General features: G+C 42.7%; 1 protein-coding gene across 4 annotated transcripts in view; it reads right to left on the bottom strand.

Moving 5' to 3' along the window:
- Positions 1 to 16,883, bottom strand: part of XPO7 (exportin 7) — a 70,548-nt gene that overhangs the window by 26,578 nt on the left and 27,087 nt on the right. For all 4 annotated transcript variants that reach the window (XM_063311308.1, XM_063311309.1, XM_063311310.1 and 1 more), the window contains exons 6-12: positions 15,842 to 15,946; positions 13,902 to 14,067; positions 12,078 to 12,151; positions 11,691 to 11,810; positions 3,605 to 3,751; positions 3,018 to 3,190; positions 2,508 to 2,701 (exon numbers count right to left, since the gene is read on the bottom strand). In XM_063311308.1, the coding sequence (XP_063167378.1) occupies positions 2,508 to 2,701; positions 3,018 to 3,190; positions 3,605 to 3,751; positions 11,691 to 11,810; positions 12,078 to 12,151; positions 13,902 to 14,067; positions 15,842 to 15,946 (979 nt within the window). The remainder of the gene's footprint in view (positions 1 to 2,507; positions 2,702 to 3,017; positions 3,191 to 3,604; positions 3,752 to 11,690; positions 11,811 to 12,077; positions 12,152 to 13,901; positions 14,068 to 15,841; positions 15,947 to 16,883) is intronic.

Genomic DNA, 16,883 nt, shown 5'->3' with positions numbered 1-16,883 from the left:
TAGTTTTTATCTGTATGTTGAAAAAATAATAATAAAGTACTTTAAAAAAACAGTAAGGAAAAAGGCACACCTCCTGGGCCCCGTAGATGACGCTCTGTAATGGATGGGACCCGGAGCACGCCTCTCCTGTGAGATCAAAGGGGGCGGGTGCCAATCTCTGCACAGCCCTGAGCCCTGAAAGCTGTAGCTCAAGTTGCACCTGGAAGCCTACTGGGGGCCAGTGAAGTCTGTGAAGCAAAGGTGCCACGTGGGTCTACCAAAGCGTGGCCACGATTGCTTGTGCCACCGCATTCTGGACCAACTGCAGCCTCTGGATGCTCTTCAAGTGCAGTCCCAGTAAAGCGCACTGCAGTAATCAACTCCAGAAGTGACCAAAGCATGACTGATGGTGCACAGCGCCCCCCAGTCCAAGAAGGAGTACAGTTGGTAGAGAACATAAAATTGTGCAAAAGACTTCCTGGGCACAGCTGCCACCTGCTCCCCACCCAAATTGAAGCCACAAGTTCAGGAGGACCCCCAAATTGAACATTGGTGTGTCTGGGGTAGCGCAACCTTCCCCAGAACTAGCTATGGCAAATCACCAGATGCAGGGGGCCCTAAAACCCACAGCTGGTCAATCTTGCTAGAGTTGAACTAAAGCCTGTTCTTCCCCACCCAGCCGTTCCAGGCTTCAGCTCAACCCTAGCATCCAGGTTAGGGGCTAGGGAGGTTCCCTGCATTCAGGTTGGGGAAAAAAGGTAACGAGCAACCAGGCCAATGATTGAGCAGGGCAGGGTTCTCCCCCCTCCCATTTTTAAAAACCAATTAAAACAAAAAACAAAAGAGCAAAAACAAATGCATACATAAAATGAACTTTATGCTAGAGTGAAGGTTGAAATGAAAATAAGATGGTTATAAAAAGCTTTTTAAATGTATTTGTGGTTTTATTTCAAATTTTATTTTCAGAATATTTTGGATGTTTGGGTTATATTTTCCAGTACTTTTGAGTCTTTTTGCATAACCATCACACATGATAAAACATTCCTTGTTTGTTGTGGCATTTCCAACATTTATTATTGTATGATTTGTCAATCTTGGCAATCGTTGACAGAGTTATATACCATCTGTAGAAGATTTTATATCAATTTTTAATCAAATTGTAGCTTGGTATAAATTTTATTGATTTTTTCCATAGCTCTTCCCATTGTTCCACTGTTATTACTTATTTGAAGTTTTGCATTCATTTAATCATACAATTTTTGATTTGTTCTGTTTCTATGTCATGCTTGAATAACAATTTGTAAATACGTCCTAATAAGTTATCTTGATTCTATACATGTATTTCAAATTCTGTCATCTTTTTCAGTGTCCCTCCTGCTTTAAGATTGCCTTTCATTCTTCCAGGTATTTGCAAATACATTAAACATTAGGTTTCTTCCCTTGTTAAGCAATCTTTTGTGTCTTTAGTCGATTTCTTGAGTCCATATATAGAGTACCATGGTGATGTATGTGATCAGCAATTTTTTTACTATATTTGTCCTTGAAATAAAAAGCCTTTGGCGGTGATGCTAGTGGTAAAATCGTTGGACTTATCCTTGCTTTTAAGGTATTCCAAATTTTTAACAGACTTTCTCTTACAATACCTCTCTTCAGATTCCTGTCTTTTGTTTCCTTGTACCGTAACGATCACTGACTCAGACTGCTCTTTCTATAGTTGACAGTCTGCTGCTAGAACATTTTATCCGTTCTGTTATCTATGATAGAGAGATTGCTCCATCATATAATCTGAGATTGGGAAAAGCTAGTCCATCTCTCTTAAGCCCTGCAAAATTTTGAATCTTACTGTTGGTTTTTTTCCCCATTCCATGTAAATCTATTAATTGTTCTTTGTCAATCCTGCAATTTTTATCTGGGTTTTGAATTGGTGCCATTTGAAATAAAAAGTTTATCTTGAGCAATACATTTATTTTTATTCTCACCCAAAGTCCTAGCCATGAAAGTTTTAAGCTGTTCAGATATTAAACCGCTAAGACTTGCTTAGCTAAAAGGCCGAGAAGTGGACCTGCTGCCTTTTGGCTGCAGGTCAGACCTCCTGTTCTTTTTCAAACTGGAAGGGAAGAAGATTCCACAGCTTTCCTGGACAATATGTGATAGCGGTAAGATACTCTGATGCTTAGAAGCAGTATTTCAAGGGCAGATGAGGTAAAACCTTCGTGGTTCTTCTGCTCTGCTTTTCACTGGGTAGGAACTGACCCTGTGCTTTCAACTGATGACTCCCTCTGGCATCTTCTTCCTTTAATTTCATCTCTGCACTAAAATTTAGCAGCTCCTCTGATCTGTCCTGTATTGCTCCGCTGCTCTATTTCTGCAAGAATCACAATCCGCCACAGTGCACAGTCGTGCTTGGGGGACATTGCAAGGGAAAGCCTATTCGTGAAGGAGCCTTGACTGCTTGACGAAGCTCCAGGACACTGAACCTTCCCTATAAAATGGGCAAAAACCAAGACAGGAATCTTCCGCGCACTCACCTTCCTGTACGGCCACATCCACAGGGATGGCTGTTGCGCTCTGCAGCAGCTCCTGGTAGGACTGAGCTGACTGGTCAAACAGCTGCACGAGGAGGGCACAAGTCTTCTCATATTCACAGCGCCCAATAGTGGACAGCTGGTCGAGCTGCTGCTGCACCAAGCCAGTGTCATCCAGCGGGTCTTCTAAGCCATCTCTGTGGGTAGACAAAACAGCAAGTAGGAAGGAGAAGAAGCCTATGCTGAGACGCTCCCTTTCCAAAGGCAGAAGAGCAATGGATCTCCCTCAAGTTCCATGGTGGAAAACCACTGCTGAGGTCTCCTCCTCCTCCTGCCATAGGGGCTCTGGTGAAGAGGCCATAGATCTACAGTGAAAACGGTGGACCCAGCAAGGCCTCACTTCCCTCCTGGTTGTAATCAGTGTTACTGCAGGATCCTTCTCCGGCTACTGCATCACCTCCAGAAATTCCTGGCTAAGGACTGTGAAGATCAGCAGACACCAGGACACCTTACCTCAATATGATATGGACGGACTCCAGCCTGGAGGTGATGTAGGCTTTGGTAACTTCCGGTGTGTATGTCTCCAGCATGTGTGGCTCAGTGGCTTTGACATAGGGGACAGATGCTGCCAGGCGCTGCCACAGACTGAGGAGGTAGTGCACGCTGTTTGGGGCAAATTCCCAGTGCTGCAGAAAGGAAGGGAAGAAGGCAAATCCGATCTGACTGCCCATCAGCACCACCAAGCTCTTTGTTCAGGCTATTTGCATGTAAAACTTAGAAAGGACACTGGCTGCTTATACACAGCAGTTTGGGTTCTCTGTCAATATTATGTAGGCGTCTGAATGGAATAAACACTTATTCTATTTCGTGGGGTGATGAACCCGGCCTGGACACAGCTTTGCCAGTTCTGGCTCCAGAGGAACATATATGTTCTAAAGACAGGTGGCTCTAACAGAAGGCAGGCCTTTCCCTGCTCAACTGCCCATCTGTGTTCAGAAAGCCCCCTACTGTGATGAAACAGGAACTTGCATGAGCTGCATGTGTGCTCCACTTCCCGCCCACAAACTCACTTTAGAAAAGCAAACCACTCAGTTTCCCACCTGCAAGCTGGTGACAGTGAAGTTGGCAATAAGTCGGATGACCTCAGGGTAGTTTTCCACCTTTACCAGCTCCCCTAGCTGATAATTGCTTTTCAGACGAGCTAAAAGCCGACAGAATTCATGATAGTTGTTTGGGTCTGACAAACTCTGAGAAAGAAAAAGTGAAGACTCAGGTCAACATGCTTGGATGGTCCACAGTATGAGAATCATTGGTTCTGTAGCCCATTCTCCACTCAGTGGGAACACGGGAGCTGTTCCATGAAGCACTTACAAAGCTTAATACTGACTAAGATGGTTCTGTTACACCGAACACAAAGCATCCAGCATTAAGATAGCTGCAGATCCACCAAATCTTGGCCCTGTAAGAAGCTGCAATCTAATTTATGTGGATGCAACACAATTTTGGCCACCTTGAATTTATTTATTTTCTATCCCACCTTTATTACTCTTATAAATAACTCAAAGCGGTAAACATACCTGATATTCCTTCCTCCTCCTATTTTCCCCACAACAGCAACCCTGTGAGGTGAGTGGGGCTGAGAGAGAGGGAGCGGCCCAAAGTCGCCCAGCCGGCTTTTTACATTACACAAAATCACACAGAACTGCCTGTCATAAGTCAACGTGCACACTGTGTGGAATAAACAACTGCTTTTGTTTGCAGATGCCACTCAGCCATCCCAGGTAGCTCTGAAGTGGAGGTGGAGTGCCCAAAGCCAGCTGGAGGGCAGTGGTGAATTGCAGGTTTGCTTAAGGGATCATCCTGAAGAGTATTTTTGCTTGAATAAATTAACATGGTGGCTATCCAGGCCGTACCAAAATCATTCCTGCAGTACTTAAGGAGTCCACACAGCAGCATTGACACACAAGCAGAATGTATCTGTAGGCTGGAGGAAATCCCAGAACCTCCTAAAGTTCCAAAAAGCTTAGAAAAAGTCATGTAATGGCAGGAGAGCGCCTTGAAACAGCCCAGTGAAGGCAAAGGGTGCTTGTCAGCCCTCCCAGGTAAACCAGACAGGAAACACGGCCAGATGAGCTACTTCTACTTTATTGTTAGGCTACATTAACAGAGTCTCGCAAGTCGGAAAGTACAAATTTCCTGCCATCCCCTTTTACCTCCTGCCAAGGTAGGGCGGATCCTTTCTGAGTTTTTTTCTCTGCCTGTTACCCAGTTGCGGGCTTTTCCCACTTTTATCTGATCATTCCCTAGGCAGCATTTCTTCCTCCCCGCTTCCAAGGTCATTCTCACATTCCATTACAGCGCTGGGTGGCTGTGGGATTTGAGTGATATCAGAAAAATGGAGTGACTGGACCCTTGAAAAGAAAGCCCCTCCGCCTCCAACTTTCAACTTGTATGCAGAACACATCATGCGACATGCTGGGCTTGAGGAATCCAAGGCTGGAGTTAAAATCGCTGGAAGAAACATTAACAATCTCAGATATGCAGATGATACCACTTTGATGGCTGAAAGTGAAGAGGAACTGAGGAGCCTTATGATGAAGGTGAAAGAAGAAAGTGCAAAAGCTGGTTTGCAGCTAAACCTCAAAAAAACCAAGATGATGGCAACCAGCTTGATTGATAACTGGCAAATAGAGGGAGAAAATGTAGAAGCAGTGAAAGACTTTGTATTTCTGGGTGCGAAGATTACTGCAGATGCTGACTGCAGTCAGGAAATCAGAAGACGCTTAATCCTTGGGAGAAGAGCAATGACAAATCTTGATAAAATAGTTAAGAGCAGAGACATCACACTGACAACAAAGGTCCGCATAGTTAAAGCAATGGTGTTCCCCATAGTAACATATGGCTGCGAGAGCTGGACCATAAGGAAGGCTGAGAGAAGGAAGATCGATGCTTTTGAACTGTGGTGTTGGAGGAAAATTCTGAGAGCGCCTTGGACTGCAAGAAGATCCAACCAGTCCATCCTCCAGGAAATAAAGCCAGACTGCTCACTTGAGGGAATGATATTAAAGGCAAAACTGAAATACTTTGGCCACATGATGAGAAGACAGGACACCCTGGAGAAGATGCTGATGCTGGGGAGAGTGGAGGGCAAAAGGAAGAGGGGCCGACCAAGGGCAAGGAGGATGGATGATATTCTAGAGGTGACGGACTCGTCCCTGGGGGAGCTGGGGGTGTTGACGACCGACAGGAAGCTCTGGCGTGGGCTGGTCCATGAAGTCACGAAGAGTCGGAAGCGACTAAACGAATAAACAACAACCCCCTCCAACTTCCCGCTGGGGCCCAGGCAGCAGAATCCCACTTTCCTTGGCACAGAATTATAGCATGTTCAGAAAAAAGCACCCATCTCAGTCTTAAAATGTTTCATTGTTGTCTGTCTATGGCTCCTTCATAATTCTAACGCAGGGGTCTCACTCAAATGAATATGGAGGCCACACTTCATAAATTGCACTATTCAGTGGTTTGTGTTCATACACATTCAAAAATGCAACAAATATTAAATGTTAATATTATTGTTTATTCAATTTATGATCATAAATATATAAAGAAGAAAGATAAAAGAAAACGTGTCTTTCCGATAAAACACAGTTATAAAGCCAGGCAGAAGGAAAAACTATCCAGGAACAGAGTATTTCTCTTGCTGGATCAAGATTTGACTTGTTATCTTAAAAGAAGTGCAACACAATTTGGCTGCTGCCAAGGATATGGAGTCATACTGGTCAGCCAGCAAAGTCTGTATGTCCTGGAAAGTCCATTAGATGTGGTGCAATACACCAATTTCTGGTATCTCTATAAAATATTTATTTATCAAATTTTATCACCACCCATCTCCCCCCAAGGAGGGACTCTGGGCGGTTTACAGTAAGACAAAGTTTAAAATTCAATACAATTATAAATAATAAATATAAATAAACAATGTTTTATTTATTTGTCAAATTTCTCTGCTGCCCATCTCGTACATGACTCTGGGCAGCTAAATAAATATATAAAATATAAAACAAGACTTAAAGATTCCACTGCATTTGACCCACAAAGGCATGACTGATCCTCATAAAGACTCTTAAATTTCCCTTGCTAACAGCAGTAAGCAAGGCATCATAGCAAGCCAGAGTAAAAAATCTTCTGAATTTAGATACTGTTATGAGCTTCAAGTAGCTTGCTGGTTTCCACATGGGGGCAGAGCTGCTCAGTGAAAGGTGTTTGGGTAAGAAGACGGAATTAGTCTGCCATTCAGTATGCGTGAACTTATCATTTGGGCCACCTGATTGTAATGTATAAGACGACAGATTGAGAAGATAGCTCTTGTGAGTGGAGCTCTCTCCATCTCTGCTGTGGAGTACGATGGAATTGTCACCCAATGCAAGGGGGATCAGTCAGACTGGGTAAAACCACTTTTTTTAGAGCAAACAGGAAAGCTTGGCTCATGATTGCCTTTATTTTCAGTAGAAACTTTTTGATGATCTGAAATAGTTTTGCAAAAATTTAGACTGAATTGTTTGCAAAAAGGCACAGTTGTGGTGCAGCCCTATTCGGGCTCTGTACAATACTTGAGGGATTACTTTAGCCAAGCAGAGTTGTGTGGCTCCTGGGAAAAAGCACCATTAGTTCACCTGAAGGTACTTACAGCGGCAGCAGACTTCAGAGTGTTTTGCATGGTGAACCCCTGGGCAGTGCAGCTGCCAGATGCTTGAAGAATGACCCTCGATACTGAAATGTTCTTACTTATGCAAAGTTTTCTCCATGTATTTCTCATTTATGGATTTGCACTTGCTTAGAGAAAACTAAAACTTTAGTTTTAGAGTACTTTGACAATCACTTTTCCTCCTAGGGACTGTAGAGCTTGCCTTAGCCTAATGGGCCTCGCAATATGGCCACATCATTGGCATACAGTCTGAACAACAACAAAAAACCTTGGGGTGTGCTTGTTGAAGAACCAACTATCAAATTAGTATAAAAGTTAAACAACGGGGGTGCTAAGATGTAGCCCTGCCGAACTCTTAGAAACAGAGATGGCTTTGGTGAGGTAACTGTTGAGAGGGTAACTTATTTTAAAGCGATTCCATGTGCAGTTTATAGATTAGCAGGTCTAACTGCTTGTCTTTTGAGAGCGAGCACAGCTTTTCCCCCGGTCTAGATCTACAGACGGAAGCAAATGCCAATCTGAGGTCAACAAAGGCAGCACATAAAGGCTGTTTAGGACAGACTGAGGGTGTCTGGACCAGTTGCTTACTACAAAAACATGGTCTAAAGGAGATCTTCCTGGTCTAAAGCCAACCTGCTCCTCATGAATAATCCATCCTAAATCCAGCCAACCTACTAATTTGTCATTTAAATGCCCTGCACAGACTTTACCGATTACACTCAGTAAGCTAACCAGATGATAATTTGCCTTCTCCCTTTTTTATAGAGTGACACAAAACTGCTACTCCCCAGTCCTCTGAGATTCTTGTAGACACTGGACTTTCGAAAAAGATTAAAGACCAGGTTTGGTCAGCAGGCTTGGAATGGGAGGTGGAACAGTCATACCTGGGGATGGCTAGCGCCCTACAGTGATTTTTGATGGACCTATTACACTCATGGACTGATTAAAATCTATTAGCCATTTAGATTCTATTATATCTCTATTTTTATTGTATTATTGTATTTGTAATCGTTCTGAATTTTAATTCTGTTTTATTGTAAACCGCTCAGAGTCCCCCCATGTGGGGAAGATAGGTGGTGATAAAGTTTGATTGGTCAATGAATAAATAAATAAATGAATAGTAGAGCAAGCACTGTGGATTGCATAGGATTTCTGCAGTAATGAAAGCACAGTCAGGGGCCTTCCCAGCCTTCATGCGGCTAACCAAATCCCCATGATAGTGGGGGTCAGCTGGGAAGTGGCATGAGCTGTGTCTTCAGCAAAGGGTTCTTCCAGGGAGCACAGGGGATGGAACCACATTTCCCACATGGCTGGAGGTAACCGCAAAGGTGGAAGAGGATTTTTACATTGTGTTTGCTTGGAGACCATGTGCCAGAACAAGGGGGCCTCTGAGACCAAGGTATTCCTGCCATCTCTGTGGTGTCTTTCCTTGTCTGAGAAAGCAGCTGCTTATAATCTCTTCATTAATGCCTGGGTCATGGGTTCTCAAGAGTCAGTTTATGTTCTTTGGCCACACACAGCAGTTTGTGCTTTGCCCCCTTGCACTTGCTGTCAAACTAGAGGTAGGAATGGGTTAGGGTTTGATGGGCACATGCCAAAATAATTTAACAAAACAAAACAAAACAATTAATTATATTAACAAAATAACTGAATTTGTATTTCAAATTTTGTCACTGCCCATCTCACATGAAATGACTCTCAAACTGATTTTTTTATTGGGAACATGTTGGGCAACATTATTGAACATGCTCATTATCATGCGTGGTTATTTCTGAAGGTTTTTATTCTGGCTGCTTTGTCGCAGCCATTTTGCAGCATCCAGAATATCAACATTGGACCCAACATCATGTGAAGAGCTAGCTGCAGTTTCTTGCAAATGTTCATCAATGAGCCTTGACTGTACAGCTGATGTGTTAATCTTCATTGATAAGAAAACTGCACACTGCCAAACATTGCCATGATTAATCAACAGCTCTGAACCCTTTGAACATAAACAATAAACCATCTTAACAACATCCACAACTTCCTTCATTTGTATACTTTCACCACACAGCACTTCCTGATGCAAGTTCATTCCACTGCAGTCCTGACTTTTCCAGTTCTTGAAAAATGTCACCTCCCACTGTTGTGTCTTTTAGGGGTAGTAAATCCAGTAGTTCTTTGGTCATGTCTAGGTTTTGGGTAACTCCTTAAATTTCACAGGAAACACTGGTAGTCTTATCAAGTGCAACTGAAAATGCGTCAATATCGTTTACTAGTGCTACAGGCTATCCATGCACATTATTGGCTAATTCAGTAATACGGCTGGCAATTATATTTGCAGACAAATATATGCCCTCAAACATCAACCAATCAATTAATTAATTATTGGGGCAAAGAACGTTGCTTGCTTTTATAAAGCAATCTTCTATAAATTGGCTTTCAGCTGTGATGATTTTGTGAACATTTCACTGATGACAAAACTTGCTCTTATGGAATCTTCATTTGATTTGTTAATATTTGTGAAAAAGGTTCATTGTTTTCCAAGAGCTACTTTTGAGTTGCTGATCTTCTTCATCTTGCATTTTGCCAATTATCACTGCACTGTTCTCAATACATTGTTTCATAATGTCTGCACACATTATATTCCTTTACAACCAAAAAGGGTTGCAAAACAAATGAGAAACTGACTTTTATCTTTCATTTCTATAACAGTATATAAATTTTCCCATTTATCTTGGAAAATCCATTTTTCCTCTGTAATCATGCTTCTTCTTGACAATAACATTTTTTGGTGCCTTCCAGGCAGTTTTTGACTCTTGGTGACTGCCTGGATTAGTCCCAGCAGTTTTCTTGGCAAGCTTTTTCAGAAGTGGTTTGCCATTGCCTGCTTCCTAGGGCTGAGAGAAAGTGACTGGCCCAAGGTCATTCAGCTGGCTTCATGCCTAAGGTAGGACTAGAACTCACGGTCTCCCGGTTTTTAGCCTGGTACCTTAACCACTACACCAAACTGGCTTGTCATGAGTAAGGATGGCGAGCAGGGGGCTCCCATCCAGGCTGTAAAGCGCATGCGTAGCACTGAGGAATTAGGTAGCCATTCCAAGAGACACAGATCGGGCCCGCCTTAGTCTTTGGGGTTTATATGTCTGGGTTTTTCCCACACTTCTTCAGTTTGTTAGGACTGTCCTGTTATGTAGCTGCAATAAACACTAGAGACCCGTTCCTTGTCTCAGCGTGGTTCCTGGCTGTTAGGACACTGGCTCTTAATAACATTATATTGATAATTAATAAAGGAAAAAAATACATTGTCTACTGTCAAACAGCAAAATACCATGTTGTTGTGGCGGCAATTTTGTCCTGTCTGCTGTCCCGCCCCTGCCCCCAGCACCAACTAGTATGGGTAGAACTTGATTAGTGCTGATAAGGAATCCCATGAAATGGTCGCATTACTCAAATTCACACTATTTGAAGTGATATTTCTATGGAAAAAAGGGTAATTGGTTCCAGCTCCACAGAAATAGGCAATGAAAATTTTTTAACCAAATTTTTTATATTTGCTAATGAAATACAACAGTAAAAGATTAAAAGAATATACTTACAACTTAAATTTATTTTTAACAAAGTCATGGAGTAGTTATAGAAAGCAAAATAAAAACAAAAAAATTCAAAGTATCCTTCCTAAAGATAAGCTTACACTGACAAAAACATTTTTGTCACGTAATGCAGGAAGTGGTAGCACGATTGTTACCTAGACCACCCTTCAGTTATTTTTTATGTGGTTTTAGTGTTTTTATTGCTTTCTAATAGATTATAACCTGCTATGAGATCTTCTAGATAGATCTCATAAATATTTAAAATAAATAAATCAAGCGAACAAAGGACAAGCTGGAGGAGAAACCATATTGAAAGCGTACCTGCTATCTCTTGTTTTCTCCTGTAGTTCTTCAAAATAAAGCTCTCCTTTTTTTTGAGCTTTCCTCAAGTGGAACCTTCCTTTTCTCCAGTTTGCACACACAACTAGCATCCAAAACCCCAACGGCAACTGCGCATGCACTGGCCTCAACTGTGTGCACTAGCCTTGCATTAACTGAATTTTGGCTTGCATTAAATGTGATCTTGTATCAATTTATAATTCGCACTAAATTCAATATCGCGCTATTCGAACTCACATGAAACATGAGCTACCTGTACAGAAAACTGGTGATGTCACCAGCAACGTTCCCTCTGTGCACCGATGCAGCCACCACAGGCTGGCACAGTGTCTGTGCCTGAGACGAGGCAGAGAGCAACAGTGGAGAGCATGGCCTGCAGAGCTGCCCTAGCAGGATTTGGGCTTCAGCAGCACCTTAAATGGTTGAGCTGTTGCAGACCTTGCACAAGTGCTCAGTGAGTCCGTGCAGTCATGAGTTTAAGGCCATTGGTTTAATAGACTTAAAGTCCTATGAATCATAAAGGGCAATTTGTGACAAGGTCCACACAAATTTGTTCACGTTCACATTCTGACTTACTTGGGGATTTTCCAGTATGCGCTTGACGCCATCAACAAGGTGTGACAGGAACTTAGCTCTTTCTGCATTATTAAATAGGGACCTACGGACTGAAGCGATTTGCACTAGACACGACAAGACCTAAGCAAGGGGAATAAAACAACAATGATGAATTGTTTGGAATGAGTTAGCCCCTGAGCAAAAAATGTAAACAAAGGCACCTGAAGACTGTGAAAAGGCAACCATCAACTGTCCCCTTATGGGGAGGGGAGGGGGGACAGGCAGGAAGAGCAAAGCATTTCTTCCTGACTTTGGCTGTAGCTGGGTCCAGATCTGCAGTACTGCTGGGGTCCCACCCACCCACCAATCGTTTTCCAGGGAAAATCTATGAAGCAGAGACATACTCACCAGGGGTGAAAACGTGGGAGGGATGGAATGGTACAGATCAAAAAACAGCTGTAAGGTTGAGGAATCTAGAAAGGCTAAAAGAGAAACAAGCATAATTTCATGGCAGACTTGAAAGAGCATATTGCAAGCATCCTTCAAGCCCAACACTCAATGCAGAGCAGGACCGAGGGCAGCACTTAGCACAACCTCCCTTGCCTGAGGATTCTCTGGCCAAGTCATGCCTTTAAGGTTTAAAAGCAGCCATTCCACCAGGCTCCCTCCCTTTAAACAGTACGGCCCATTCCTCCTCCCCAGACTGCTTTTACAACCAGAGAATCTGCATGCTTCTCCGGACTTCTTCTATGTTACGTGCCCTTTATTTTCCTGGAAGTTAAGTTTATAAATCCCAGCCTCCACCTTTTGGGTGCCCACAGCAATGAGTTTGGCCTTAATTCAGTGGGAGGATGCTTTCTGAAGTGCTGAGTTAAAGTACAAGGTAATTCTGCTGCAAAGACTAGGAGAAAAGTGATGCTGAGGAGAAGCCCCTTTCAGAGGCTCCTGAAAGAGGCATCTCAGAAAAAGCCTAGTGGCTCCTGTATCCATTAACTGCATACTGATGTTAAAGAGTATGCTGGAAAATGTAATTGTATTTCCAACCAGCACACACCTTTACAAAAACATTTATGGTAGGTGACCATGCATTTATTACAGGGGGCACCTGGATCATTCCATGACAAATCAATGAAAGATGGTACGTCATTTATCTTGAAATTCTGCAGTCATTACGTATGACTAAAGATATCTGCAGCCAATTCTTTCTCTCTCTGCTGACTGAATTATATCACCTTTCTGCTGCAAAAATATATTCTAGCTTATTTTTTTCCCTATTTACCGGAATGTTCAGATAAGTAAGACTCACTGACAGTCAAACATTTACAAAAGGAATCCAATTGTTCAGGAACATCACCATTTATTATCTCCTGGGTACAATGGGGTTTCTGACAATGGCAAAAATTAATGCTCTGGGCTGAAAGTCAGCTCTTGGTTTGGCCTTGCTTTCTCCTCGATGAGAGTAACAAAAACCCCACCAACCCCCGGTCAGAGTTCTTCCTCATTCACTTGCTCCAAAGCACACTTTTTATAAATTGCTCATTACTGTGAAAGGGATGATACATACTCCCCTGTGTATCCTAACCTCGCCAGGAGGAAGCCCCAACTCTCCCAAGGCCCCAGTGCACTTGGCTGGTATTCCATATTACAAGGAAGTGAAACAAAAATTAACCAATCGGTAATGGTAACCGGTGGGTGTTTTTATTTGTTTGTTTTCAGTTGTCTACTGGCACAGGAAACAAAGCTTAAGTACAATAAAAACAAGATGGAAAGGCTTTAATATCTAGTGACTGATGGCTAAATGGAAGGATTTGATCAGAATAGACTGTTCTGGGCTAAGGATCCTGATTCCACTGGCCATTCTGGAGAGAACCTCCTACCTCACCTGGAATGAGCTACAGATTCTAATCCTGTGGCACAGGCTGCCTTAACTAAATCGTTACAGAAGTGCTTTTCAATATTTGAAGGACATTATTTTCTCTCTATAATGATCACAGTAATTCTTTAAGCAGGGCACGTATTTTTCCTATCTTGCAGGTATTGCCAAGAATTATTATTTTTGTATACCCACTTAGGCAGTTGGCCAATTTCAGATCGCTGTGCCAACACTAAGGCAAAGGTCTCCCAAGGCCAGTCATTGGTGAACGCACGTGCAGCAAGACAAGTTCTGTCTGCAATGATACCTCTGCAAACCTTTCATGCAACTTAAAAAAAAAGAACAAGACGGCCCTCTACCTGATCTCCAGCTGGTAGGGATCTGCACTGTGCAGAGATCATCAGATGACTCATCCGTTGATGTACCAATGAAGTCAAAGTTCAGACAATTATGTGTGAGCTTGAGAAGCTGCATAAGAAGGCCATGCTGGCTTTCATCATTCAAATTCAGGTTTTTCCCTGAAGCCTAAAAAAAAGGAAAAGCAAAGTGGATGCAGATTTTAAGGTATCAGCTGAGTATGAAACTAAAAAAAACACTCTGGTAAGATTTTATTTCAAGTTTCTGTAGAAGCTGCTTTCCGAAGAAACTAGGAAACTGTCCTACCCAGTATCCTTCCCCTTTAAATCTACAAGCCAAATATTGAAACACCTGATGGTTGGCCGTTTAGTAAGAACGCCTAGATCTGCCTCCTCCTTTTGAAGACAGTAGCAAGATTTTTATTGACGGCCTTCGCTTAAAGAAACCATTTGGTGCCTTCAATGAAGTGTTAATTTTACAGAGTTTCTTCCTTTCATATATGTATGCATTGTTATGCATGTATGTATTTTGTATGTACATGTATGTAAAGTACGGTGTGCTGCATTTTAAATTTTGTGACTTGGTCTTGGGCTGCAAATAAACGAATGACATAACAAATAACTAGCCAACTACCTACATGCTGTTTTAAAGTTGCCTGGTAGACCTCTAGCTGAGACCAAACCCTCAGCAAACCGATGCAGGCTGCTGAAGGAGCCGCCTATCCTGTCACTCCAGATACCACACAGTGCCGGACAGGTATCCCTTGTGGCAACCTGGACTAGAAATAGTTGAGACCAAGCCTCTCAGGGCTCTGATTGGAAAGAAAGTTCAGGCTGCAACACAACAATCCCAGCAAGTCTTCAGATGAGAAGGATATACAGAGGCAATTAAAGAAGGCAAGATTCCGGTTCATGTTTTGCACACATTTTCTATGTGAAAAGGATGAGGGTTGCCTCTTTTGTGGAGTTGGGGCAGTCTGCACCTGTTATTTAGTGGGGTCTCTCAGCACCTATGATTGCCTCCAGACTGGGATGAGCTGAGAAGCAGGCAGCGCAAGCTGTTGCTGACTCATTACTACAAAGCAACCACGCAGGTGCCTTCGCAGCGTTTCTGGGTTCCCACAGAAGTGCCTGAGCTCCACCTCCATGCTGCTGCTATGGTTTTAGGACATTAGGACAGTTTCTCACCAGCACAGCCTGACAACCCTACTTTATCATGCACAGATGCTGATATATTCAAGGGGCTGCCCCTGAAGAGTATCCGGAAACTTCAGCTGGTGCAAAATGCAGCGGCACAAGCAGTTCTGGGTGTCTCTGGAAGAACACATGTTACACCTCTGCCTCGTGAGCTGCGCTGGTTACCAGTTTGTTTCCGGGTCCAGTTCAAGATGCTGGTGTTGACCTTTAAAGTCCTTCATAGCATGGGACTGGGCTATTTGAGGAACTGCCTCTTCCCGATTTCATCTTCCCATCCTACCAGATCCAGTAGGAAGGGTGTGTTGCGGGTTCTGTTGCCTAGGGAGCTACCTTTGGCAGGCCACAGGCAGTGGGCCTTTTCTGCTGTGGCCCCTGTGTTGTGGGACCTTCTGCCCCCTGAGGTGAGGTTGGCCTCCAGAGGTCCCTGAAGACTTGGTTATGCCAGCAGGCCTGGGGATCCCAGGGGACAGGTGAACTAGTGAGACGGCTCTTTTATTTTTAACATCCTTTTTATTCTTTGTTTTAGTTGGGTTTTAATATTTTTAATGTATTTATTGATTATTTTTAGCTCTTTGTATGCTGCCCAGAGTTGCTTGTTTGTGAGATGGGTGGCTATATAAATTCGAAAAACAAATGAACAAACAAACCAGGTGGCGAGTTTCAAAGCTCGAAATCCACAGTAATCATTTTGCCTAAACCATTTTACTCAGTTGTTGTATGAACACTAAGATCTCAAGTTTTCTTACCTGTTTCAGTAAATTGCAGGAGAGTGTGAAAATATCAAACAAAGATGAGTCTCGGAACGAGGAAGCAATTTTCCTGTGCTTGGTCAAAGGATGTGTAGTGTCTGCCTGGAGATTGAGAAAGGGAGAAACAGAAAGACAAGTTTCCATTAGACCTCAAATGCTTGCTAAGAGAACAAGAGCAAGGACTTCTGGGGGAGGCATGATGGACTAAGCACGTCTCCGAAAGGGCAGGGACAATGACCAGTTCTTCGGAACCTCTCCAGACAAGGAGAGGATGGGAGATTGCCCACAGGTGCTCTGGGAAGCTGCTCCTCATGAGAAGACTGCAGGACAGCAGTCTTCCACAGTTCTGAGCACCATGAGATGAAGGGATAAGCCATCATGCCCACAACCGTGGTGGAGCCTTTCAAAGGACATTGGGGTTTGTTACCTCAGTTCCTAATCACTTTCAGAAATTCCCTATTTAACTATCTTAAGGCTATTAGAGACCTTTGAAAAGCTACTTGGTGAGTTTACCTTCATTCTTGAACAAAAGAAAAATTAACCATAAGTTTAAGACTTTAAAGAATTGGAAATAAATGGCAAAAAGCTAAATAAGAGTTTGATCTAAGAAAGGTATAAGCGAGTTAAGGATCCAGACAAATTTAGAATTTTGAGACTTTTACCATAAGATTTTGGAAACAATTATATAAAATAAACAGCTTTTTGTGGGAACCAAATTGTTTTGTCTCCCTTAAGTTATAAGAGATATTTGAGACTTTATGATTAAGTCTCTGGGACTAAAAACTCCAGGCAGAAAAGGGGAAAAAAAGTATAAACTTCCCTTTGGTTTTTGGTTAGTACAGGGATTTACAAAATGACACAACACGTTATAATTGAAATACTCCAGGAGATTTTCAAAGAATGGGGCCAGAATTTTGCCTGATGCAGAAATAGTAGAACCAGAAATACTGGATAATAAAAAAAAGTGCAGATTATAAGACAGAGAAGGCAGCTAAAGTGGAAACACAAATGACAAGCCAAGAGAATCACCCAGATAAGG

The sequence above is a fragment of the Candoia aspera genome, chromosome 9, assembly GCF_035149785.1.
Source record: "Candoia aspera isolate rCanAsp1 chromosome 9, rCanAsp1.hap2, whole genome shotgun sequence".
In the NCBI taxonomy this organism is placed as follows: Eukaryota; Metazoa; Chordata; class Lepidosauria; order Squamata; family Boidae; genus Candoia; species Candoia aspera.
This window is presented reverse-complemented; position numbering and strand designations above follow the sequence as displayed.